The following is a 23473-nucleotide window of genomic DNA, read 5'->3' on the forward strand; positions in this document are numbered from 1 at the left end:
ACATCCTGAGAAATACAAGATACACCACAGACTTTTTGAGATTACATGAGATATGATTCATACTGCGACAAACTCAAATATTGAAATCCTTCAAAGATTTCAATCAAAAACGCTCAGGATGATAGCGAGCGCACCATGGTATGTTACAAATGAAAGAATCCTGATCTTGCCATAAAAAAATTCAAAGATGAAGTAATCCATCGACCTAAGCCCTACTGTGTAAGATTGGAAGGTCATCCGAATAACCTTGCTAAGCATTTAATAGAATAACTACAAGAACTACAGAACTAAAATAACTACAAGAAGACTCGGAAGAAGAGTGCCCCAAGATCTACTAGATCTACTGTAGGTTAATTGATATGGACATATCAATGGACATTGTGTATGCCTAAGAAATTGTTTTTCTCAAAAATACGGCTGAACGTCTTAAGACGGCTTACTGTATAGAATTTAAATAAATAATAGTTAAAAAAACAAAAAAACACGCTTTATATAAAACTCCACTTAAAAATAGAAAATAAATTTTAATAAATTTAAATTGAAAACAGTGTGAGAAAATAAGCGTGGGGTGCTTTTTAAGATATTATTGAAATAATAATTCTTCTACTCATATCTGTCAAAAAAATATTTATAACTAATAACACCATGCACCCCTAATTTCTATTTTTTAATTGAATTTTATATAAAGCGTGTTTTTTTGTTTTTTTTAAACTATTATTTATTTTTTATTTTTTAGTTTAATTTCAATATTTTTTTTTCAATTTTTAATATCGAATTGTCATCAGTCCTCGATAAATCTACAAAGTTTGAATGAAATGGAACTGGCCGTTTAAAGTGGGTCAAAATCGCGTCTAAAGGACACAGTTACAAACATACATACATACAAACATATATACATATAAGTGAAGCTAATATAAAGCGTGTAAAATTGAGTCAGCGGTCACCAAGCGGTCGTGCAGGCGGTGCAAGTATAAATAAAGCATTGACGTTAGTCTGACGGTGTACCCGGTACAGCGCGGTGTACTTTGTCGAGAGTTGCTTGCTGTCTCACGTAGTGCACAACGTAAATGATCCAAGTTGACGGTCGATAAACGATTTGTAGCTCAAACCGAAACCGAAAGTATTGCAAGATTACAAAACGGATTTTTCACGTTTAACATGAAAAAGTGATATGTTTGTTCTAATCACGCGCTAAATATCTCTGAGTGTAAAGGAACGTGAACGGCAATTACAATTTCCAATAATTTTCAGACAGTAGTTTACAATGATCAACAATTTTCATTAAATTTAGACGTTAATATGTTTGATTCAGACGTCAGAAATTGTGAAGTTAATAAAAGAGATACCTCTGAATGAATTAGGAATCTCGTATACGATTTGCGAAAACCATCGAGAGTGCTTTGATGAATATCCACGAAAATATCTCATTAAAACAAATTAAACAACAGACCACGTCGAATGACTCTTATATATTTGAATTTCTATCAAAATAACAACAACGAGCCACTCAGTCCGGCAGTCGAGTGTAGATTTTTTCGGCTGTAGATAACGTGCTCATATTATCTCACTTGATATGATTTGATCATCAACTGACGTAGACGTTACATGGATGACACTCACAGCTTGAGATGTGAGGCCAGAATTACAATTATCTCAAGATATTGTATTAACGAGTGCCCCACCCCACGGACCAAGACGCAGTGCTGTTTCGCTGTTTAACTAAATTAATATTCAAATATTGGCGTAGTTTTTCTTTACGGCAATAAATAAAGCAAGATGCTGCTCGCGAGGAGCTCAGTGTGGCGGACAGTGTCGGTCGCTAGCTAGTGCGTTTTCAATTCTATCTGAAACGGCTGCGTTTACCTTCTGTAATTTAACTAATTAACTATAATAATAAAATTACGATTTATATGAATTAGACGACCAAAGTAATCGAGTGATTTATTTTTCTTTAGTACATTCGACCGTGAAGTTTGTTTGGAAACGAATTTGAATATGCCCCGAAATGAAGGTACCTTTTATTGATTAGTAGTGAAATAATTTTCCCATATATTAAAATGGCGGTGACTGGCGAAAATCATAATCTATTCTACGAAAAAGGGAGTAAGTACCACCAGACTTACTTACCGACCCAAGCATGATTTGCCAAGAATATTCAAAAGAATTTTTTCCTGTTACAGAATTGTTTACAAGTAACCGAGTGCATTTCAGGTAGATTGATAATTATAACGGCAATAGCCGGAGTGACAATATTGGCTACGGCACTAGTCACCATGGCCCTGGATCCTATACAGCTTTTAATTAATTATGTAAGTATAATAGCAGATGTCATCAACGTTTTGTTATGACCGCACGAATTATCGGCTATACGCAATCGTTACTCCTGTCAATAACAAAATTGATATCCTTCATAAGATCATGAGCACTCATAAACATTTCGTTACCACTGCCTGCAAAGCACACACATATTCATCAACTTTATGATACCGCCATTAGCTTTTCCATCGTCCGTGTGCTACAACATCCTTTGACAACCACATAACCGTCAGCGTTAACCCATCAGCAGCGTCAATCATCTTGCTTTTTTTTCTTCCTATCTGTGCTGATAGCCTAGAGAGGCTATTTCAGTTTTTCCTTGACGTGTAGGTGTGCTCACGGGGCTCAAACCGGAGTGTTGCTAACACTGGCCCTAGCAAGAGCAGTGCTTCGCAGAATCTACCACCGGGTCGGAAACGCGACCCACTGAGAAGATCCGGCGAGAAACTCAGTGGGCTGTGTCTATAGGTTAATTTACTCGTGGAGCCTTTCGTCGCTAGCGACGAGTTCGGCGAGCACGGTGACCGGTGCTTGTGGTACCTAAAAGCACCGTTAATGGATCGGGAGGATCCGTAATGACGTGGTTAGGGCGACGTCGACTGTTTACCATTCGGTCCACAGGATCGGGTATCAAACCATCTTGATTACGCACACATGCTTTAATTTGTTTTTTTTTTTTTTGTTTTTTCTCTTTCTAATCAATACTCAAAATAATTCAACTTTTTGTCGTAAGGTGGAGAGGAACCACACCCTGGGTTTGGATAGTTAGGATTAACATTGCTCTTGTTTTTGCAGACCACGTAGGTCAGCTCAGCGTGGCGTATCATTAACAAAACATCTTATTGTATAGAGGATTCACTGAAAAGGCTTTTAAAACTCATTTTATTTATTACTAGCGACCCGCCCTCGCTTCGCTTCGGAAACATTAAAACACACATGAAACCAAAAAAATAAAATAAAATAAAATAAAAAAAAAGTACTTAGCCTATGTTCATCAGGGACAATGTCGGCTTCTAATCGAAAAATAATTTTTCAAATCGGTCCAGTAGTTTCGGAGCCTATTCGAAACAAACAAACAAACAAATCTTTCCTCTTTATAATATTAGTATAGAAATTCATTTCAGTATACATCCATTTGATGTTTCATTAGGAAATCTTTCTAGTCTATTTTAAGCAGTTCGTTGACATATTAAACTGTCTACGCAGTCTATTGTTTAAGAGCGAATGTATTTAGAACTGGGTCATGATTTTATTACTAAACAATAGACATTTGTAAAAACTAATTAGGTGCCCATTTCAATAGAGGACTTATTTAAAAGGCATATTGTTAGTATAATTTAAGATTAAGTAGTTTAAAATACCGGGTGGTTTCACTCTCTTTAAAGTTTGAGGTTCTAAATAATATAATGTCATCGTCGGCAAAATTAAAACGAAGGCTCTAAAACAAATTGAATTTTTATTCATCGTTCGAGTTATTTTTTAAAAAGTACACTCCAAGTAGGTATGTCTTTCGGTCGACACATTGTGTTTTCTCTTTAATTCTGAACAAAATCTTCTGTCCTATCATACATTTCACAATACACTTGTCTTTGCACGATCTCTGCCTCATTTGCGCCCATCATTCGTAATTTTAACCTGTTCATCGTTTCATTACGTGTCTGACCAATGCCAACGTTTTACTCCTCATTAAATCAGTCACAGCTATCATCATAGATAATACACATGCTGTAATCTGGAGTTAGGTATAGGTGTACTATTAGCATACTCTACTAGGGTAACGGTGGCATTTTTAACGTCCATTAGGGACGGTAATCACTTACCATCAGCTAGGCCGTATACTCGTTTGCCTACTAGGGAAATAAAAAAATATGTTTTTTTTTTTTCAGAATACTCGCGTCACCAACAATTCATTTATGTTCAATATGTTCCAAAAAGAGGTGGAAGGTGCCCATTTGTCTTTATACGTATTTAATGTGACCAACGCTCAGGAGTTCATGTCGGGAGAAGATCGCAGTTTAAACGTACAAGAAGTTGGACCGTTTACTTACGCGTAAGTATTTAATTACACCCCGTTTATAGCTGAGTCATTGTATAACGTGTTTGGGCGGTTAGGGATAACGCAGATTCGTCAATATCGCACCTATAAATGACGATCTGTGGGTGCCGCAAACGCGACCGCTGATTGCGTCGGATATTCAACCTCACGGTCTTGAAATTATTATAAAACATAGTGCCCTGTTCGAATTCTACATAATATATATCGATTAGAATCCAACCTTTATGTTATTATAATTGGAAGGAGTTTAAGGTCGGACGCAAAATCCATGTCCAACACAAAATGATCTCGGGCTTAATGTTTTGACTGCTACGTCCTTCATCGCTCCGACACAGAGGTTTCGTCTTGTAATTTCGTTCTGAGCATCATGGATTAGCTAATTTACATTATGCGAATACCTGATAGGGAAGTAGACCGAAAGAGGCCGGAAACTCACATATGTATCTTACTAATAACCGGTTAGATGTTGGGAGAACACCGCGGGCCCAAGGAGTTTTAGGGCTCTACTCACTAATATAAATCTACAGTGGTTTTTACGGATGTTCCGTTATATAACTACTAATAACTACTGAACCGTGCATCCGATTGACTTGAAACTTGGTATCCATGCAGAAAATACGTGTTACTGGCCACTTAATGGATAGGCTAATAATTATACGGGTGTTCGACTCCATAATAATAATGACAATAAATAATAATGTTAATTTTAAATGCCCAGCGAAGCGGGCGAGTACGGCTAGTTTGATTATATTTATGTCTTTAATTATAAAATTTACGTCTTTAATTATCTAAAAATAAACTCAAGTACTAATCACGTGAGGTTCGTCACGGCGCGGCGTACAAATTTACACGTTGTTGTTTACGTGATAAATCAATTAGCACAGATGGTCAGGTGAAATGTTTAGCAGCTGTAATTAAAGATCATAGACAAGACAAGTTCATGAGGTCCTTGAGTCATGAGACTAATGCTTTGAGTTAATGTCGGCAAACGTTCAACTAAGAAATATACATTAACATAATTTCATTGGAATCGAAATTTTTGTCGTAAAATATTATATTGAAATGTGTATTGAAATATAAATTATTAGTAATAAATTGTATTTCACAGGGAAGTTGTTCAACTAGTATTTCTTGGGTTTTTGCGAGTTGTAAACTTGTTGTTGTGTCAATTTGTTATGTTTTACGAGTTGTTTTAACATTTAACCTCACTAATTTCCCCGTTCATAGAGAGCTGATTTGATTATAGACTTAGAAAATACTCTGAATGCTTCAGACATATTGTATTATTATCGAGTCTGCGAGGTAGGTCCTTATCTTGGAAATAAGGTCGAGTTTGATTGAACACGCGATAAATCAGTTTTTTCTTAATACAAATCTACACGAAATTACATCACATTTTTTCACAATTACGGAAGACTGGTAGACGGGGGTTACTGATGTCCATCGCAGTAATTGTCCACACCAATTTTGAGGCATGAGGCTGATGTCTATTTTACTATAAAATAATAGGATTTTATAATTTAAAACCAATATGTATGTACATGCCGTCTAGCGGTGTAGTAGGCCTATCTCAACAACTTCGTAATGATTCGAGATATAATTATCATAAACTTAATCTTCTACATGACGTGTTATGTAGCCAGCTCTCTAGGTCTGCAATTATTCGACTAATATGTTTTTTTATTTAAGAACACTGCTCACAAAGTTGACATGAACATGTGAACCTTTACGATCGAGTTAGTAAAATTCTTGAAGTTTTTATACATGAAGGCTTAGTGGTGAAAAACAAAGAAGATAGAACGTATTTTATTAATTCCGTTTTATTCCCGACATTGGCATTCCAAAATCTATATTTAAAACAAATCCGTCAGTGTCATTTTCTTCTGTGTTTGCCAATCGATTTTTTTTTTCTTTAATTTGTTTGCCAGCTTTATATTAGCAAACTTTAGATAAAAAAATAAAAAGTGTTTTTTTTAAAAGGTCCATGTCTATGCAAAAGAGAAAAAGTAATACCTAAATTGAATTTAAACCTTAAGATGTCAGTAATTATCCTACAGCGCTAGTCCATAAACAGCTTCCGGGTCGGAAAACGGAAAAACCCAAAGACGTATATGTCTATAAAAACTTAAAGATGAATCTTAGGAAAAAAACTTTGCTACCAACGTTAAATGGTATTGCATTACCTAGCCGCGTATCAGAGCATTTACAGCCTTTTCCAAGATTCGTCCGTGGTAATACTTTCAATCCCTATTGTTCATTACCAAGATCCATAGTATCGTGCTGATACCTTCTTTAACTTTGAATTAAGCCCGGATGCACACGGCACGAGCGAGTAATGCATTTATTTTTGCAGCATTTTTATCTTGGTAACTTAGCCTTAGCATCGGATGAGCCGTTCGAACGCCTGCCCAGGACTCGATACCAGGCTAGTAAAGTCACGATACTCAATAGCAACGCGTTTAAATTGCTTATATTTTGGTTGCTGCGTAGAAATTCGCATACCTACTGGTGGTAGGACCTCTTGTGAGTCCGCACGGGTAGGTACCACCGCCCTGCCTATTTTCTGCCGTGAAGCAGTCTTGCGTTTCGGTTTGAAGGGCGGGGTAGCCGTTGTAACTATACTGAGACCTTAGAACTTATATCTCAAGGTGGGTGGCGCATTTACGTTGTAGATGTCTATGGGCTCCAGTATCCACTTAACACCAGGTGGGCTGTGAGCTCGTCCACGCATCTAAGCAATAAAAAAAAAAAAAAACCTAGCTATCGGTGTGCATGAAAAAACGTAATTTAACATAATTCTAAACAACATCTCAACATAATTCAATAGTCACGGTGGTAAAGTCAGCACAACAATCGCCTAAAAAAACCTTTATTTGAACACGTTCAAGGCTCCTTCGGGTTCGTGTTACAGCAACGATCTAAGTCTCTGGTGTCACGATTTGTGACATCAAGCTAAACTGCGCCACGCTTCGGATGTTGTTTTCTATACTATATATACTAATATTATAAAGAGGAAAGATTTGTTTGTTTATTTGTATTGAGGCTCCGAAACTTCTGAACCGATATTAAAAATTCTTTCACTAATTGAAAGCTGCACTATCCCTGAGTGAGATAGGCTATAATATATTTTTTTAAATTAGGGATCCTTGTCGTAAATAAAACTGTATTTATCAAGGAAAACAATGAGACTCAATTTTTCAAATTTGAGAAATATATTTCATTGCTTTAACAAAGTTTAGTTGTTCAAATCGTATGCATACCCTGAACAATCTTAATTTATTTTCCGTAACAAATTTAATTCTAATGTAGCTCTTTATGTTGAATAGGATTTTTTTTAAAATAAATGTTGTTTTGAGAGTAATTCAAACGCGAAGAATGTCGTCTTGTCTCTTTTATCCGCTTAATTACTGTTGGTTAAACATATCGTGACAGGATAATTAGAATTACAAAATGTCGGCAGGAAATAATTAACATTAAAAATCAGAATTATATTTAAAAAAAAAAATTGATTTACGGACACAAGTCCCAGAAAGACGACCTTATTTTAATTGATAGGAACTCATTTGCCGGCTCGAAAAATTACGCTACTTCAGCAGGAATTTTCACGGATCGTTTGGAATCTCTGGGTCTGCGGAGAGACTTCGACACCCCCTGTTTTTTGTACCGTATGTTCCATGGAAAGTGCTCTAAGGAATTGTTTGAGATGATACCATCATTTCATTTTTACCATCGCATCGCCCGCCACCGGAGTAGAGTTCATTCATACTACCTGGGGCTACTACGTTCATCCACAGTGCATTTCCAGAGATCTTTTTCTCCACGTACGATACGGCTTTGGAATGAGCTCCCCTCCTCGGTGTTTCCCGAGCGCTATAACATGTCCTTCTTCAAATAAGGCTTGTGGAGAGTGCTTAATGGTAGGCAGTGACTTGGCTCTGCCCCTGGTATTACTCACAGTCATGAGCAACAGTAACCACTCACCATCAGGTGGGCCGCATGCGCGTCTGCCTACACGGGCAATAAAAAAATAATAATAATGATATGTAAATAAAACTGGTCTAACGATGTAGGATAGATAAACCTTTGAATATTAAAGGCAATAAAAATAAAAATGATTTAGTTGAAAATCAGTCTTCAAATTAATTTACAAATGTATTCATTAGACTATGTTATCTACCTGCCAATGTTAAACAATTAACATTTATCTTTTGAGATTTAAAATTTAAATTCGGAGAATTAACAGGTTTTAAGGGCCCTCTTCTCAAAAACCTATATTTGTGTAAAATTTAAATTTTATTGCCATTTTTTTTTTCTTGTTACGTATGAAAGTTAATGTGAGGAGGGGACGTCCTAAAAGGACTTGGATGGACGGTATGAAAGAAGTTAAAAGCACGAGAGAAGGGTGTGAGTACAGTGATGACGTTATGATAGGCCTGAATGGAAAAAGAGAACATTTTGTGCCGACCCCACCTTTTGGGATGTTTGTTCTTGACTGATCTGACTGCCATGATATCATTTAACGACATTTAATGATTTAATTTGCTGCTTAAATGGATATCCGTTCGCTCCTACATATTTTAAAATGCATTTTGAATAAAACCTGCTACTTACAAGCCTTATTAGATAGTCTAATATATATTTCTCATTTTTACACTACCCAACCTCACTCTTCTCTTTTGTTTAATAAATAATATCGCAATGGAAATTAGTGAAGACGGATAAACCGAACACGGGTGCTCGTGCTTTGACGTAGGAGCACCTACAACTCTGATTATCTCCTGTCCCCAGAAAAAACCACGACCGTACATATGTAACGAAAAGCCACCAAACACATTAGTCAGACAGAAGTCGACCGTGCACATTTGTTAAGTACGTATTTCATTAGAAAAAATGGTACCCGCCTGCGGGATTCGAACACCGTTGTTGCATCGCTAGATACGAATGCACCGGACGTCTTATCCTTTAGGCCACGACGACTATAGTGCATCATACTACCGGATCACGATCCCGTTAATGTTAAACTGATTCTGAAGTTGTATTCCGTAATGTATATAGGTATGCTGTATAAGCAGATGACCCCAAATAAAAACATGAAAAGCCTATAAATGAGGATCATATATGTATACATATATTACCGATAAACTGAAAATATTCTAGAAAAAAAAATGTAATTTAGTTATTGTAACGAATGTGAATATATTCATGAGACAAAGAGATCCGTCGTAACGAAAAAAAAATTGTTTTAATGGAGAACAATAATTTTAATTTACATAATATATACTGTTTTATGGTAGGTAGTGTCTTTTTTTACGCATTTCAGTTTTTATTATTATAATAAGCGTACATTTTACGATAAATACATATTTATTTTGAGATTATTATTATTACCTTGTAGAGGTACTGATGAATTAAAAAAAATATTACAAAATCCTGAATCGCGTAAACGATTTTATTTTAAAGACATTATACATCTGCGCAAGTTCCGTACAGCAACTTTTCAATCGTAGGCACGACATGAGAACCCTCTTGACGTGGCCGCTGGAAACTACATACCCGATTCTGTAGACCGAATGGTAAACAGTCGACGTCGCCCAAAGCACGTCATTACGGATCCTCTCGATCCATTAACGGTGCTTTTAGGTACCACAAGCACCGGTCACCGTCCTCGTCGAACCCGTCGCTTGCGACGAAGGGGTCGACGAGCGAATTAGCTCATAGACACAGCCCACTGAGTTTCTCGCCGGATCTTCTCAGTGGGACGCGTTTCCGATCCGGTAGTAGATTCTGCGAAGCACTGCTGTGTTAGCAACAATCCGGTTTGAGCCCCGTGAGCTCACCTTTTTTTTTTTATTGCTTAGATGGTTGGACTAGCTCACAGCCCACCTGGAGTTAAGTGGTTACATATAGGTGCCCATAGACATCTACAACGTAAAGCGCCACCCACCTTGAGATATAAGTTCTAAGGTCTCAGTATAGTTACAACGGCTGCCCCACCCTTCAAACCGAAACGCATTACTGCTTCACGGCAGAAATAGGCAGGGCGGTGGTACCTACCCGCGCGGACTACCTACACGTTAGGCTGAAGCTGAAATAGCCTCTCAAGGCTATCAGCATAGGTAGGGAAAAAGTCAATCGTCTGTCCACTGCAACTCGTTGCTGGGTACAGACTCGTTGAGTGATCTTCTTTTTGTAGTTTTAGTTTGGTTTTATTGTATGTATCCAAGCTTATTTATTTGCCTCTAACCGTTGCGATATAACGAAGTTTATTTACTATGTGCAGAGGAAAGTCAAATATTGAGCTTTGTAACCAAACAAGGCAACAAACAATAAACCGGTTTACCATGGCGATTCATTTTAACAATAATTATATTATAATAACCACAATTTAATCATTTTATTAAATTTTTATCTAATTACGCACTGGATTCATTGCCATCGACCCATAGATAATACACATAAATTAGTTATAGTTATGCAACTCAAGCACTCAACAAAATGTTAACGGGCATCGGCCACTAGATGGCTTCGCTTCAATTCGTTTCTCATTGCTCCTGTAGATGGCGGTAACATATTCCCTATCCTATATTTTATTTTACTGAAGCATTTTGTAATTTTTCTATAACAAATAGTTTTATATTTTTTTTTCTGTGTTTAGTTGTACACCTTAACATTAACTGCATATAAGTTTAGGGACATCCGCTACAAGATATCGTTAGTTGCCATACAAACAAATATTTGTCTTAAAGTATCGCAGTTTCAGGGCCCTGCTATGACCAGAGCTCTTGCGTTATGTTGGCATTCTTTAGAATCCCGCAGCTTGATGAAGAAATATAATATGTATATCCGTAATGGTCTCTGAAATCTATCCGCTTGCGACTAGAAAGCAACATTAACTTGCCTTTTATGTTTCTTCCAGAGAAATAAGGCAGAACATTGATATAGATCTGGACGAGGAAGCCGGTGAGCTGGAGTTCACGCCGAACATGAAGCTTCGCTTTGTGCCCGAGCAGTCGGTGGCCAGACCTGAAGATGTTATCGTCACTGTGCCCAATCTGGCTCTGTTGGTAGGAAGGAATTTTTAATATTATTCATCTTTCAGACGGAGAAAAGACTTAAAGCCAACTGCTTAACATGAAATCAATAATATTGTGTCGATGCTCTAATCCTGCAGCACCAAATTGTTAACGCAATATATATTATATACATAGAGGAAAAGGTAGACCTAAGAAAATATGGATGTAAGAGGGCAGTGAGTGAATAAATGGTATATGATTGAGGAGTATGGAAGGAGAAAACATGCTGCGCCGACCCCAGGTAACGGTGAGAAAGGCAGGAGAGTGATGATGATATATGTATATACTAATCGTCAAATAAAAACAATCGGCATTAATTGTTGTAATCATAAAACAGTATTGGTAACTGTCTGATTGTGAGACCACACGAGTGGAAGCCACCATCGTGCTTATTTCTGTCACAAAGCATCCAGGATGCTTTTTGACAATCACTGGTGGTAAGACGTCTTGTGAGTCCGCGCGAGTAGGTATCACCACCATGCCTATTTCTGCCGTGAAGCAGTAATACGTTTCGGCTTGAAGAGCGCCGCAGACGTTGTAATGTAAAAAAAATGAGACCTTAGAACTCATCTCTCAAGGCGGGTGGCGGCATTTACATTGTAGACGTCTATGGGCTCCGGTAACCACTTAACACCACGTGGGCTGTGAGCTCATCCAGCTATCTAAGTAATAAAAAAAAAACTTTGTCCTCATGTCGTCGTGGCCTGAAGGTGCATTCGTATGTAGCGATGCACCGGTGTTCGAATCACACAGGCGGGTACCAATTTTTCTAGTGAAATACGTACTCAACAAATTGTTCACGATTGGCTTCCACGGTGAAGGAATAACATCGTGTAATAAAAATCAAACCCGCAAAATTATAATTTGCGTAATCACTGGTGGTAGGACCTCTTGGGAGTCCGCACGGGTAGGTACCACCAGCCCGCCTATTTCCGCTGTGAAGCAGCAATGCGTTTCGGTTCGAAGGGTGGAGTAGTCGTTGTAACTATACTTGAGACCTTAGAACTTGTATCTCGAGGTGGGTGGCGCATTTACGTTGTAGATGTCTATGGGCTCCAGTAACCACTTAACACCAGGTGGGCTGTGAGCTCGTCCATCCATCTAAGCAATAAAATATATATATATATCAAAGTAAGTGTCGCCATTCTCGATGTCTATGTCTTTCGATAAACACATAGCACGATTTAAAGCCTTAATAAAACTCTTGTGAGCAAAGGAAAACACTTAAGCGAAGTCAAAAATACGCTCCTCTTCCATCGACGGCAAAGACAAATACTTCATGATGATGCTAGCGAACATTTTTAAAGGATTTTTTATTTCATGCATACAGAGTGTGGCTTCATTGGTGAGCTCCTTACCGTTCTTCATTAGGAATACATTTAAACTGCTGTTCTCCACCCTCAACTGCAAGTCGATAACGACCATCGATGTATACAGCTTTCTATGGGGATACAGTGACCCTCTGATCTCGCAAGCCTACAACATCGTCCCTGGAATCGTTTACTTTGATAAATTCGGGATCATGGACAGAGTAAGTGAGATATGTGTATATTTTTATTGAGAACGAACTCTACGTCATCGACTCCGATGCTATCCGTGCCAGACACTTACTGGGCGGCCTCTACCGTTTTTATTTATTGCACCCTTACAAACTGAATAATGAGGGATGAAAAATATTTATGCAAACGATAATAGACTATAATTGAAGTCCCTTTAAGCTCCGTTTGAATAAAGTAACAGCTGAAGCTGGAACCTCAGTCAAGTCAAGGTCACATTTGCACACATACAACTCTTGTTGCTGTCACTTCTATTTAGCAATCCGTACTGAAGAAATAGTTGAATAATTACCATATTAATTTACATGTGATCTTCTAATCATTGTGATTTTCCAGCTCTACGACAACAAGACCATTTACAGAATGAGGGTGGGAATCCGTGATGAAGACAGGTTCAGCATAAAAACTCTAAAGAAATACATGAAAAGCGATAACTGGATGAATGAAAGAGCTCTAGAAAGGTAATGGTAAATGAATTTTTACAAAATAGATCTTCTATCGCCGATAACCTAGCCAGTCTTCAATATTATAGTCACAAGTAGTACCGCGCGGCACTTTTACGCCGTTTTAAGCCGTGCTGTATAAATTTCACACACTAAGCTTGCGTTCTTAGGACCCGGAGTGAATCTGCCTCGAAGCTTGATCTTTGAGTGGGCGAGCTCACGGCTCACCGGGTGTTAAGCGGTTACCGGGACCCACAGATATCTACAACGTAAATGCCGCCACCCACCTTGAGATATAAGTTTTAAAGTCTCAGTATACTCATATAACGGCTGCCCCACCTTCAAGCCGAAACGCTGCTTCACGACAGAAACAGGCAGGGTGGTAGTATCTACCCGTGCGGACTAACAAGAGGTCCTACCACAAAATCGCGGTCAAGAAAGTTTTAATTCGTGGAGAAGTGTTTTTTTCTTGTTTTTTTAAAATATCTTACTACTCGAGTTGCCGGATACTATAGACCACGCAAAAGTGACTAATTCGCGTGACTAATAGATATCACGGGATAACATACATAAAATACTACTAAACTTATCATTTTTAGGGGTTTTAATTTAAATTTACTAAGATTGACATGTATTTTCTAACTCTAAATCTCTCGCTCGTGAGATGTACCGACTATGCTTGACACTTGGCTGGCCATAGCTCACATCCGAACGATACAAATAGTACAATCCACATTGGCGTAACACTTTAATTGGCAAGTACTTCAGTCAATGCCGTGTGTTATTTTCGTTTATGACACTAATTACGTAATTCCGTAATTATCTTAAGGATGTATAATGTTGCGTTGTGGCAATTAAGCCTGGACTGTATTTATTGTTTTGAGATTTTTATTTTACCTTTATATAACAAATTTAAAGACTGAATTTATGAGAAATATAAAATTGATTGCTTTTAGCGGCTGGATTTGAAAGAGAAATAGTGTCATGGCGGACGTCGCTCGCTGACATTTTGACGTTCAGAAATTGAACTTATAATTTTCCACCAATTTTAAAATTTGAGACTGTCATCGTCAATAATTACATTAATTTTTTTCATTTAATATTGATTACATGCAGCAGAGATGTGAATGTTGCGATGGATGTGTGGAGTAACGAGAATTAATATGTTAGAGGAAGTCTGAAAGTGGCATTTGTGACAGAGGAGTTGAAAAGTGCGCGTTTGGGATGGTATGGACATGTGATAAGACGAAATGAAAATGAGGTTGGTAAGAAACAACTGCTGCTGTACAAACAACTTTACGCTATGAACGAATTAAATTACATCAGTGATTAATTGAAAATTTTGCTTCAAGCTACAAATACAAGAATACATACGAGGGAGCAGCCTATCCACCGGGGCTCAATGTGGAGACTCCGATTAACATCTACCGGCTGGGAGTCTGCAGAGAACTGAACCTTGAGTTCCACGGAACCAAGAACATGGAATATGGAGGCGATGCCTGGATATACAGAATCAGTAATGAAACATTTAACAGGGATTGTGGCGCAGGGGTCTGTGGGATGATGGACCTCTCTAGTTGTACTTACGGTAAGAGATTGCTAGTTCATGATTGATATCCCTCCTGTACTACGTTGTGATTGGATCGTTTTTTAATGCATCGATTGATACTCTCGTATCATTGTTACAAAGTAGAACTCTCAAAAAAATATATTAATGGTGATACATTTATAAAGATAAGGTTTTAAGTGGCGGACGATTTTTAATTTCTTTAAACGGTAAATTCTTCGGCAAAGCAATCTTAGATTCCGGCTTAGAGGAAAAAATAATATGGCTTGATTGTTTAAAGTTTCTATTTCACAAGGTGCTGGCTACCAGCGGCAATGAGCTCAGATTAACATCTACAATTTATACCACCTTATATTTTTTAAATGACTAGCCTTTTGCACGAAAAAAAACAGAGATACAAACTAGTTTTTTTTTAATATTAGGTATTCCTATAACGATGTCCAGGACCCACTTCCTCGAGACAGACCCGAAGATATATGAGCGCATCAAGGGCATCAATCCAGATCCTAGTAAACATGATAGTCACTTTCTATTAGAGCCTGTAAGTATTGACTTTTGAACTATCGGATACAGCGCTGTAAGCCGAACTCTTCGTCACAGGGGCGCTAATACATATCAACTTATTGATGGAATCAAATGAAAAGTCTTCTTATTCATGTAAGCTTTTCATAAAGACGCTTTCAACTACTCATGATTTTAGTGCCGGTTCCGAAAGCAATTTCACCCCGGAGAAGAATCGGCAAGTACATAGTCCGATATTTTTAAATAAATCTAGTTTACCACGATTAGATTTTAAAAAGCTGTGCTTGGCAATATTGAAACTTAATAAGTTACAGAGTTTAAAGGGGGCAAGCGCCCGGTATACCTACTTCAATTCGAGTAAACATGTGAGTGACATTGCTAACGTCTTGACCCCATGGGCATCATTTTAGGAGATACTTAGTATAGGCTTCGAAGGACTCCAACAACGAAGCAATAAAACATAGTGGATTAAAAATATATCCTAAAAAGATTATTTTATATAGCTAATAACTGGTTGTAGTACGTACTGTTAGACCGTACGGGTAGGAAAACACTTTCCCGTTCCGAATTAATGAGTAAAACTATCCAATAAAATAGAAGTCGTCGTGGCCTAACGGATAAGACGTCCGGTGCATTCGTGTTGAAGCGATGCACCGGTGTTCGAATCCCGCAGGCGGGTACCAATTTTTCTAATGAAATACGTACTCAACAAATGTTCACGATTGACTTCCACGGTGAAGGAATAACATCGTGTAATAAAAATGAAACCCGCAAAATTATAATTTGCGTAATTACTGGTGGTAGGACCTCTTGTGAGTCCGCGCGGGTGGGTACCACCACCCTGCCTATTTCTGCCGTGAAGCAGTAATGCGTTTCGGTTTGAAGGGTGGGGCAGCCGTTGTAACTATACTTGAGACCTTAGAACTTGTATCTCAAGGTGGGTGGCGCATTTACGTTGTGGATGTCTATGGGCTCCAGTAACCACTTAACACCAGGTGGGCTGTGAGCTCGTCCACCCATCTAAGCAATAAATAAAAAAAAAAGAATAATAATTCAATTTTCCAATAACAAAATACAGTCACAAATAATTTTGTTAAAGACGTTGCGTATTTACTAAGTAGTCTTGTGTTTACTTGTTTTTTTCTCCTGTGCGATTACAATAATAAATAACACAGGAGAAAAAAATATTTACCTTTTCCAGAACATTGGGATATCGCTCTCGACATCGCTGTCGCTACAAATGAATATGAAATTGGGTGATTTGAGGTTTAGTGATAAAACTGAAATGTTTTCCGATTTGGTTCTGCCGGTTGCTTATATAAAAGTTGTAAGTATATGTAGTTATATTTAACAATTAGTGGGACGGGAGATAATCACGCTAAGAACTCCGTTACAATTTTAAAATAAAGGAATAACATCGTGAAACAAAAAAAACACGTGTGGCACTCGGGGACTGCCGCGGTAAAGCTATTGCAAAGCATTTTTTATCAACTTATGCAATTACAATTAGACAATAATAATTTAATATTAAAACAATAATAAAAATAAGACCACGCTATATTTAAAACATTAACAAAAGCAAAACATTAACTGTCGCCTTCACATTTATAAGCTAGACCGCGTGAGAGAGAGATGGGCAGACTTTTCATGATGCCCATGCAGTGCGACGTCACGCCGCGCGCTTATTCACAAACATTACACCAGCGCAACGTGTGAATGTGTTGAACGCGAGCTACATAGTAGGCGTAGTGGTGGTGTCAGGTTATTTTCGTTACGGAATTTCTTGATTCAGCCGCCGCGCTCAAAGCCCGCGATAAAAGCTATGCAATAGCTTAAAATCAAACCCGTACAGAATCTAATTTGAGTAATTGCTGCGGATAAGGCGTCTTTTGACCCCGCCCGGGTAGGTTCCACGACCTTGCCTATTTCTGTCGCGAAACAACGGTTTGAAAGATGAGGCAGCTGTTATACTACAGATTTAGAACACATGTCTCAAGGTTGGTAGCTGTATTTACGTTGTTGAAGTCTATGGGATATGGTAACCACTTAACATCAAGTGGGCCATGAGTTTGTTCAACATAAATATTCTCTGAAGTTGCAATAATAATTATCTAATCGGATATCCGAATATTCGGACTAGACTAATATTATTTGTTAAGTATCAATTGTCGTGGCACAATTAACTATAACTATTGTTCCCCCGGTAGTCGAAATTCGACTATAATTAATTGAAATTATAGGTTTGTACACTATTATGATTCTATTGTCAAAGACTAAATACTTCTGTAATCAAAGATTTCGTCAAGAATACACTATAAACATATATTATTAAAGACAAACAATATTTAATCTATTCTCAATTCGACTAGACTACGGGTATAAGCAATAAGAAAAGTTTGACAATAAACAAATACCTAATATGCATGCGCGTGTGTGTCAAATAAATGGTAGTGTGTATAATATTTCTATTAGTATTGATTTAATGTATTTTTTATGCATAATTTAAAAAAATATATATTAACATTCTGCAGTCCTTCTCTTTATTCTCTATAAGTGTAGGAAAAATACTTCTCCGTCCGCGCAATTTTCGTAAAAAGGGGTACAAAGTTTTTGCTTCACATATTAATATATAGATGCTTGCAGGTCCAACAAGATGTTTTTGACGCGCTGAACGGAATTCTGAGAACCATTCACATAACGGCGCCGATCACATTAATATCAATTGAAGTGACAATGTTCCTAATTGCAGTGGCTATTTTAGCGTATTCAGGACTATTACTGTACAAAAGAAGTAAATGTAAAGCCAAGGAAAAGGCTTATGCCAAGTTAAATTTAAGACAAAACCTACCTTTAATACAGTGTCAACTTACAAAGACGTAGTTAAAAAAATTGTCATCGTTCAGTCTTAGGGAATTTTTCACGACTTAGACAATACTTTTAGTAAATCATTTTGTCATCTTTGTACTCGCGGAAGATAAAAAGTAAATTAAGTTTCTTGTTAAGTTTTTCGAATAGATTTTCGTTTTTGTGCCAAATGCATTACAATGCATATTATATTGTAAATGATATTATTAGTTAAACATTAGAACACTCTTTCTGGTTTAAGCGTTATTTTGTGGTCATGTGGTTTTTTTGTTCAATTATTTCTTCATCTATATGAGGCAGTCAGCGCAAAAGTGTCCTAAGCTTATCATAGTTAGTATGGAGATAATGAGGGTGGAATTTATTTTTACACTGCTTCGTAGGCAAAATCGTACGCGCAAAAATAATGTTTACAAGGCCATCTGTTATTTATGGGTGAGACTATGGATAAGTCGGTTTTGCCTTAAAATTGATTATGTTCTAAGTATTATATTATATAAGCGCGAATATGAAAAAACGTGGGTTAGGTCACTTTTGCACTGACGGTCTCATATATCTTCATGATGCCGACACTGTCAATGCCACGATAAGTAATATAATCTCGCGATTATTTTAGTGTACTAGCCCAGACGTGCAGACAGCTCGGCCTGTCCAGTGTTAAGTGTTTACCGGATTTTATAGACATCAGATTGTGAATACAGATCGACCTCTGACCTGTCGATGTATGAAAACATAGTTCAGATACCTCAGAAGTTGCACCATGTTCAACGTCCAAGATCTGTGTTAGTTGGATGTTACACAGAACGCTAAATTTTTATTGTGTAGCTGTGCTTATTTTAAGCGGTCGAATACTTCTGTCGAGAATAATATTGTTAATGAGAATATTTTAAATTTTATTTTTTTACCAATATAAGTTTTACGATTGCATTTATATAATTTTCCTCGCCTGCATTTTTGTTTTTTTTAATACGAAAAAGACATCACATTTGTAAGTAAAATATGTTTTGTAGCAAAACTTTAATTTTAATAGTTGAAGAATTGTATGATAAAGATCTCTTTTCCTTGTTTATTGTTTTATTTTACAAAATTGTAATTACTACATTCCTAATAATAATAAATCTTAATTTATTTGCTACAAGATTCTGCAACCACAAATATTTTTGTGATGTAAGTCTCCTTAGCCTTGCGCCGCGTGGAGATATTTCCACAAAAATGTAGTATCTACATAAAATAGATATGTATACTTGAACAAAATACACATGTTTTCTTTTTATTATTGTCCTTGTAGGCAGACGAGCATACGGCCCGCCTGATGGTGAGTGATTACCGTCGCCCATGGACGTCGGCAATGCCAGGGGTAGAGCGAAGCTGCTGTCTACCGAAAATATTCCTATATAAATATTCTATTATTTTATTTTACTAGATGACTGAACGCGTTCTTGGCGGTTTTGCCTGTCATATTGTTCACAGAGCCCATAGACATGAGCAGGAGGTGTGACAATATAGAGTTAGATAGTAACCAACATAGTGTCTGTTGATTGCACAAGCAGAACAAGTAATTGCCAAGCAGATATATTGTGAGCAAACCAATAAACACAATAAAAACAGACTCATAAAGTTTTAATCATTGAAAATATTAGAATGGCACATAATAATTTGAGTTTAATGTAGGTACTAAAATAAGTCGCTTTGCTGTAAACATAAAACCTAACGTTTATACATTATATTAATATCTATCTCATCGTTATTGCCTTTATTTTATAATTCTCATTTCCAGTCCACATCTCTCTCCTGACCACCTGACAGTAGCAGAGTTGTGGAGCCACCTACATACGAAAGATATTTAAAAATATCGCCTTAATAAAACACTAGATCGTGATTTCGGATTTAGCTTTTGAACTTGATCCCTTACATTTTAAACACTTCGAAGACCATCTAGATCTATCTATAAGAGTCAGAACTATCGTCACTATAAGAATCCTCACAGCTGTCATAGTACTCGTAGCTACTGATGTACTTTCTTCTCTTTAATCTTCTTTTATCATTCCTTATCATTTTCCGTATTGTATTAGGCGAAGGATGATCATGATGCACTGGCTCAAAATACGCTCTGGCAGGCACAATTATTGGTGGCATTTGATAAACTGGTATTGGATACGTCATGTAATTGGGTTTGTCAACTGGTTTTGGCAGTGTTGGACGGTGTTTTGGTTCTTGTGCTTCGTTTCTCCTCGACATTAGCTCCGTGACATCTGGTTTAATTATTTTTCGGCTGATATCTTTATTTTCATTTTGATCTACATTGTCAACTTTTGGTAACCCATTTGGTAATTTTAAGTCCATTTCAAAAATATCAGCTAGATTTAATTCTTGGCTGTTGAATAGCGACATACTGTTCAAATTTAAACCATTTTTTATGTCTGAACATCTAATTTGCCTTACTATTAATACAAATGACAATATTGTACCAAATCTTTCCATGATTGTCGAGAAATGATTTGTAGTTAGATTTATTAGGTCTCGTATATGATTACATAAGCATGAATAGCCTATTCTAGTTGAATAAGAATGGAAGTATTGTGTGGTAAGTCATGTTTATAAATTATTTTTTGCTGAGGGAACAAAATAGATTATAATTCTGGGAATTCTGGGAATAGGAAACGTTCTATTCTCAAAGATAGTGATTGCACTGATTATTAAAATAATAAGTAAATGGAGAATTTTAAATATTAAAGCTAGGTCTCTTCTGATTAAACAATATATGCTACAGGGATTTATATATAAGATCTGTAAACTTCAACATGTTGCTCTGCAAAAACAAAGAAACGATATTAAAAATCTATTTTTATAGTAAATTCGTTTACAATTCTACGGAGAAATTAATTTTATATCTTTCATATTTTGCCATCTCTGTCGCCGCTGTTTTCTTGATATATCACATTAATTCTAACTGCTTTAGCAAGCAGCGCAAGCACAGAAAAAGTTAAACGTTAAAAGAAGTCCACTTTCTTTACATGTATTTTGTACCCGCCATCCTAAATAATTATATGTGGCGGATAGCCATCACACAACACAAGATATTCAAGTTCCGAATAACAACATTCGAACCATCGGTCTACCGAGCAATATCACCCGCTCGGTGGGTGTTCTCCCTCCGTTGTTAAGCATTCCAAATATCCAATAAAATTGTCACAAATAAATAGCAATAAATTAATACGCTTTGCTGTACAAAATATTAAAAGCACTAAAATTTGTCCACAACCGCAGACGAACATATTCACTCAATAACATAAAATATATTGGAAACGTCTGGAATGATAATGGGAAGTTGTTATTAGCAGGTAGTAATGCGTCAAAAACTTTTTTTTTTAAATCAACAACTACTTTATACCTGGTCTTCAACGGCTTTCGTAATACAGCACGTACATTGTGTTAAATAATCGAACTGAAAGAATACTAAACCTTCATGGGTACCATAATACCGGTGAATTCAAGCGTGGTTATGTGTTTCGGCTTTCAAAGGAGGCCAGCCGCTATTTATGATCCATAATAACGAGATTACCATCTGATGTTTCAAAGTTGGTTGTCTAGCATTTGCATTTTTTCATCTACAGGCTCCCATAAACAATTAATACCAAATGCCATCCAAATGCACTATGAGTATCCACGATAAAAGAATAGCATCGTGTAATAAACATAAAATCCGCAACTGACTCATGTCTCAGGATGAGTAGCGGATTCATGTTGTGATAGCAATGTGTTCCTATGCCCATCTAGAGCGATAGAAAAAAGAGGGAAAGTATGCCCATCACTTCCAGTAGAATAAAGGTAGGAGGAAGAAGAACTTTGCATAGTCATGATCACCATGCTCGTATCAAAGACTCTCAAAGACGTAAAAACATATATGATTATACAGTTTATTTGTTTAAAAGAAAAAAGGGTTATAAAAATAACAAAAGCAAACAAAAGTATGTACCTTAAACTTAATCTACGTTAAAAGTAAGAGTCATATTTGTAATACGCTTATCGCCAGCAGGATGAAAAACCACCTTTCTATGGCCTTTATCTAAGATATGGTTCGATATATCTTTCCGTAAAACTCCCCTACTCCCTCTGTCTTTGTGTTCTTCATCTTCAAAAACAACTCTAGATTTAGAAATCCCTTTATTCCTAGATTTAAGTACTTTACCATTTCTACGTTCTCCAAGTAATCTGGCCGCTTCATCAGAATTTAAACGTTTCTGTAGTTTCACATCGCCGTTTCTTGAGATGTAAGATAGGACGGGTTTAAGTAGCTCGTCATCACTGGTGTCTGTCTCGTCTCTATCGATGTTTCTTCTGCTATCACGTAAGCGTCTGTTTTTTAATCGTCTCCCATCCCTCCTGTAATCACGGTCTGATGAGCCACAGGAGTCGTAGCTAGTATCTGAACTTGATTCATCACTATACCCATTCCTAGGTCTGTTTCCAACTGGCGATGGCGGAAATGGTACTATAATTGCTGGTGGAGGTATCACCATGCCTGGAGAGGGGTACATAGCTGGCATTGGCATCGGCGGAATTGGAGGTAGAGGTGATGGCGTGTCTTCAGAATTTCGACACCTACATTTTAGATGACACGGAGAGCAATAGGAAAAGAAAGCTGGTGTGCAAGACGGAGTACACAAACAAGGAGGACAAGGTGGGCAGTTTTTCGGTCTTGGCGTATTTTGGCAACTTAGTTGAGCTGGCATGGCTGGTACAGCTATTTGTACTGGCATAGGCATAGGAAATGGCAAGGCTATTGCCACACTAGCTTCTGTAGTTGTAGTCGTTGTGGTTGTTGTGGTACTTCTTGTTTCAGGCGGCAGTTGAATGACTTGTACTGGCAGCATTACAGGTGGAGGTGGCACAGCAAATATTGTCTGCACTGGATATATTGACATCGGTATCTGGAGGTCCGCCATCCATATCCTTGATAATAATAGTAATGTCATCCATAGGCGAGATATCTATTAAAAAGAAGTTGAATTAATAAAATATACTTTATAACACTTATTTTTATTTTTCCATAGATAAAATTATATTATACTCGTACA

At 37.1% G+C, this 23473-nt stretch overlaps 2 protein-coding genes across 10 annotated transcripts; one reads left to right on the forward strand and one right to left on the reverse strand.

Annotated features, from left to right (window-relative positions):
* Positions 1 to 994: 994 nt before the first annotated feature.
* On the forward strand, positions 995 to 19460 carry SCRB12 (scavenger receptor class B member 1-like). Of its 9 annotated transcripts, none has more exons than XM_089728239.1 (11): positions 995 to 1868; positions 1956 to 2103; positions 2181 to 2309; positions 4203 to 4366; positions 11289 to 11436; positions 12776 to 12976; positions 13338 to 13462; positions 14797 to 15032; positions 15434 to 15552; positions 16735 to 16860; positions 18177 to 19460. In XM_089728239.1, the coding sequence occupies exons 3-11, from the start codon at positions 2274 to 2276 to the stop codon at positions 18411 to 18413; spliced, it is 1392 nt and encodes a 463-aa protein (XP_089584365.1). In that variant the 5' UTR covers positions 995 to 1868; positions 1956 to 2103; positions 2181 to 2273; the 3' UTR covers positions 18414 to 19460. The 9 variants fall into 9 exon arrangements, with proteins under 9 accessions (XP_089584365.1, XP_089584359.1, XP_089584362.1 ...); XM_089728233.1 differs by having other exon boundaries at positions 996 to 1868; positions 2212 to 2309; XM_089728236.1 differs by having other exon boundaries at positions 996 to 1868; positions 1956 to 2011.
* Positions 19461 to 22335: 2875 nt separating this feature from the next.
* Positions 22336 to 23391, reverse strand: LOC149502761 (uncharacterized). Its single transcript, XM_089728199.1, has one exon. The coding sequence runs from the start codon at positions 23369 to 23371 to the stop codon at positions 22379 to 22381; it is 993 nt and encodes a 330-aa protein (XP_089584325.1). The 5' UTR covers positions 23372 to 23391; the 3' UTR covers positions 22336 to 22378.
* Positions 23392 to 23473: the final 82 nt, after the last annotated feature.

The sequence above is a fragment of the Bombyx mandarina genome, chromosome 06, assembly GCF_030267445.1.
Source record: "Bombyx mandarina strain Sakado chromosome 06, ASM3026744v2".
Classification (NCBI taxonomy): Eukaryota; Metazoa; Arthropoda; class Insecta; order Lepidoptera; family Bombycidae; genus Bombyx; species Bombyx mandarina.

Excerpts from the sequence above, each read along its gene's own strand:
- SCRB12 (XM_089728233.1), top strand. The coding sequence starts at position 2,058 with ATGGCGGTGACTGGCGAAAATCATAATCTATTCTACGAAAAAGGGA. Across the intron at positions 2,310-4,202 it reads TACAGCTTTTAATTAATTAT|AATACTCGCGTCACCAACAA; the intron begins GTAAGTATAATA and ends TTTTTTTTTCAG. Across the intron at positions 15,553-16,734 it reads GTCACTTTCTATTAGAGCCT|AACATTGGGATATCGCTCTC; the intron begins GTAAGTATTGAC and ends TACCTTTTCCAG.
- LOC149502761 (XM_089728199.1), bottom strand. The coding sequence starts at position 23,371 with ATGACATTACTATTATTATCAAGGATATGGATGGCGGACCTCCAGATA.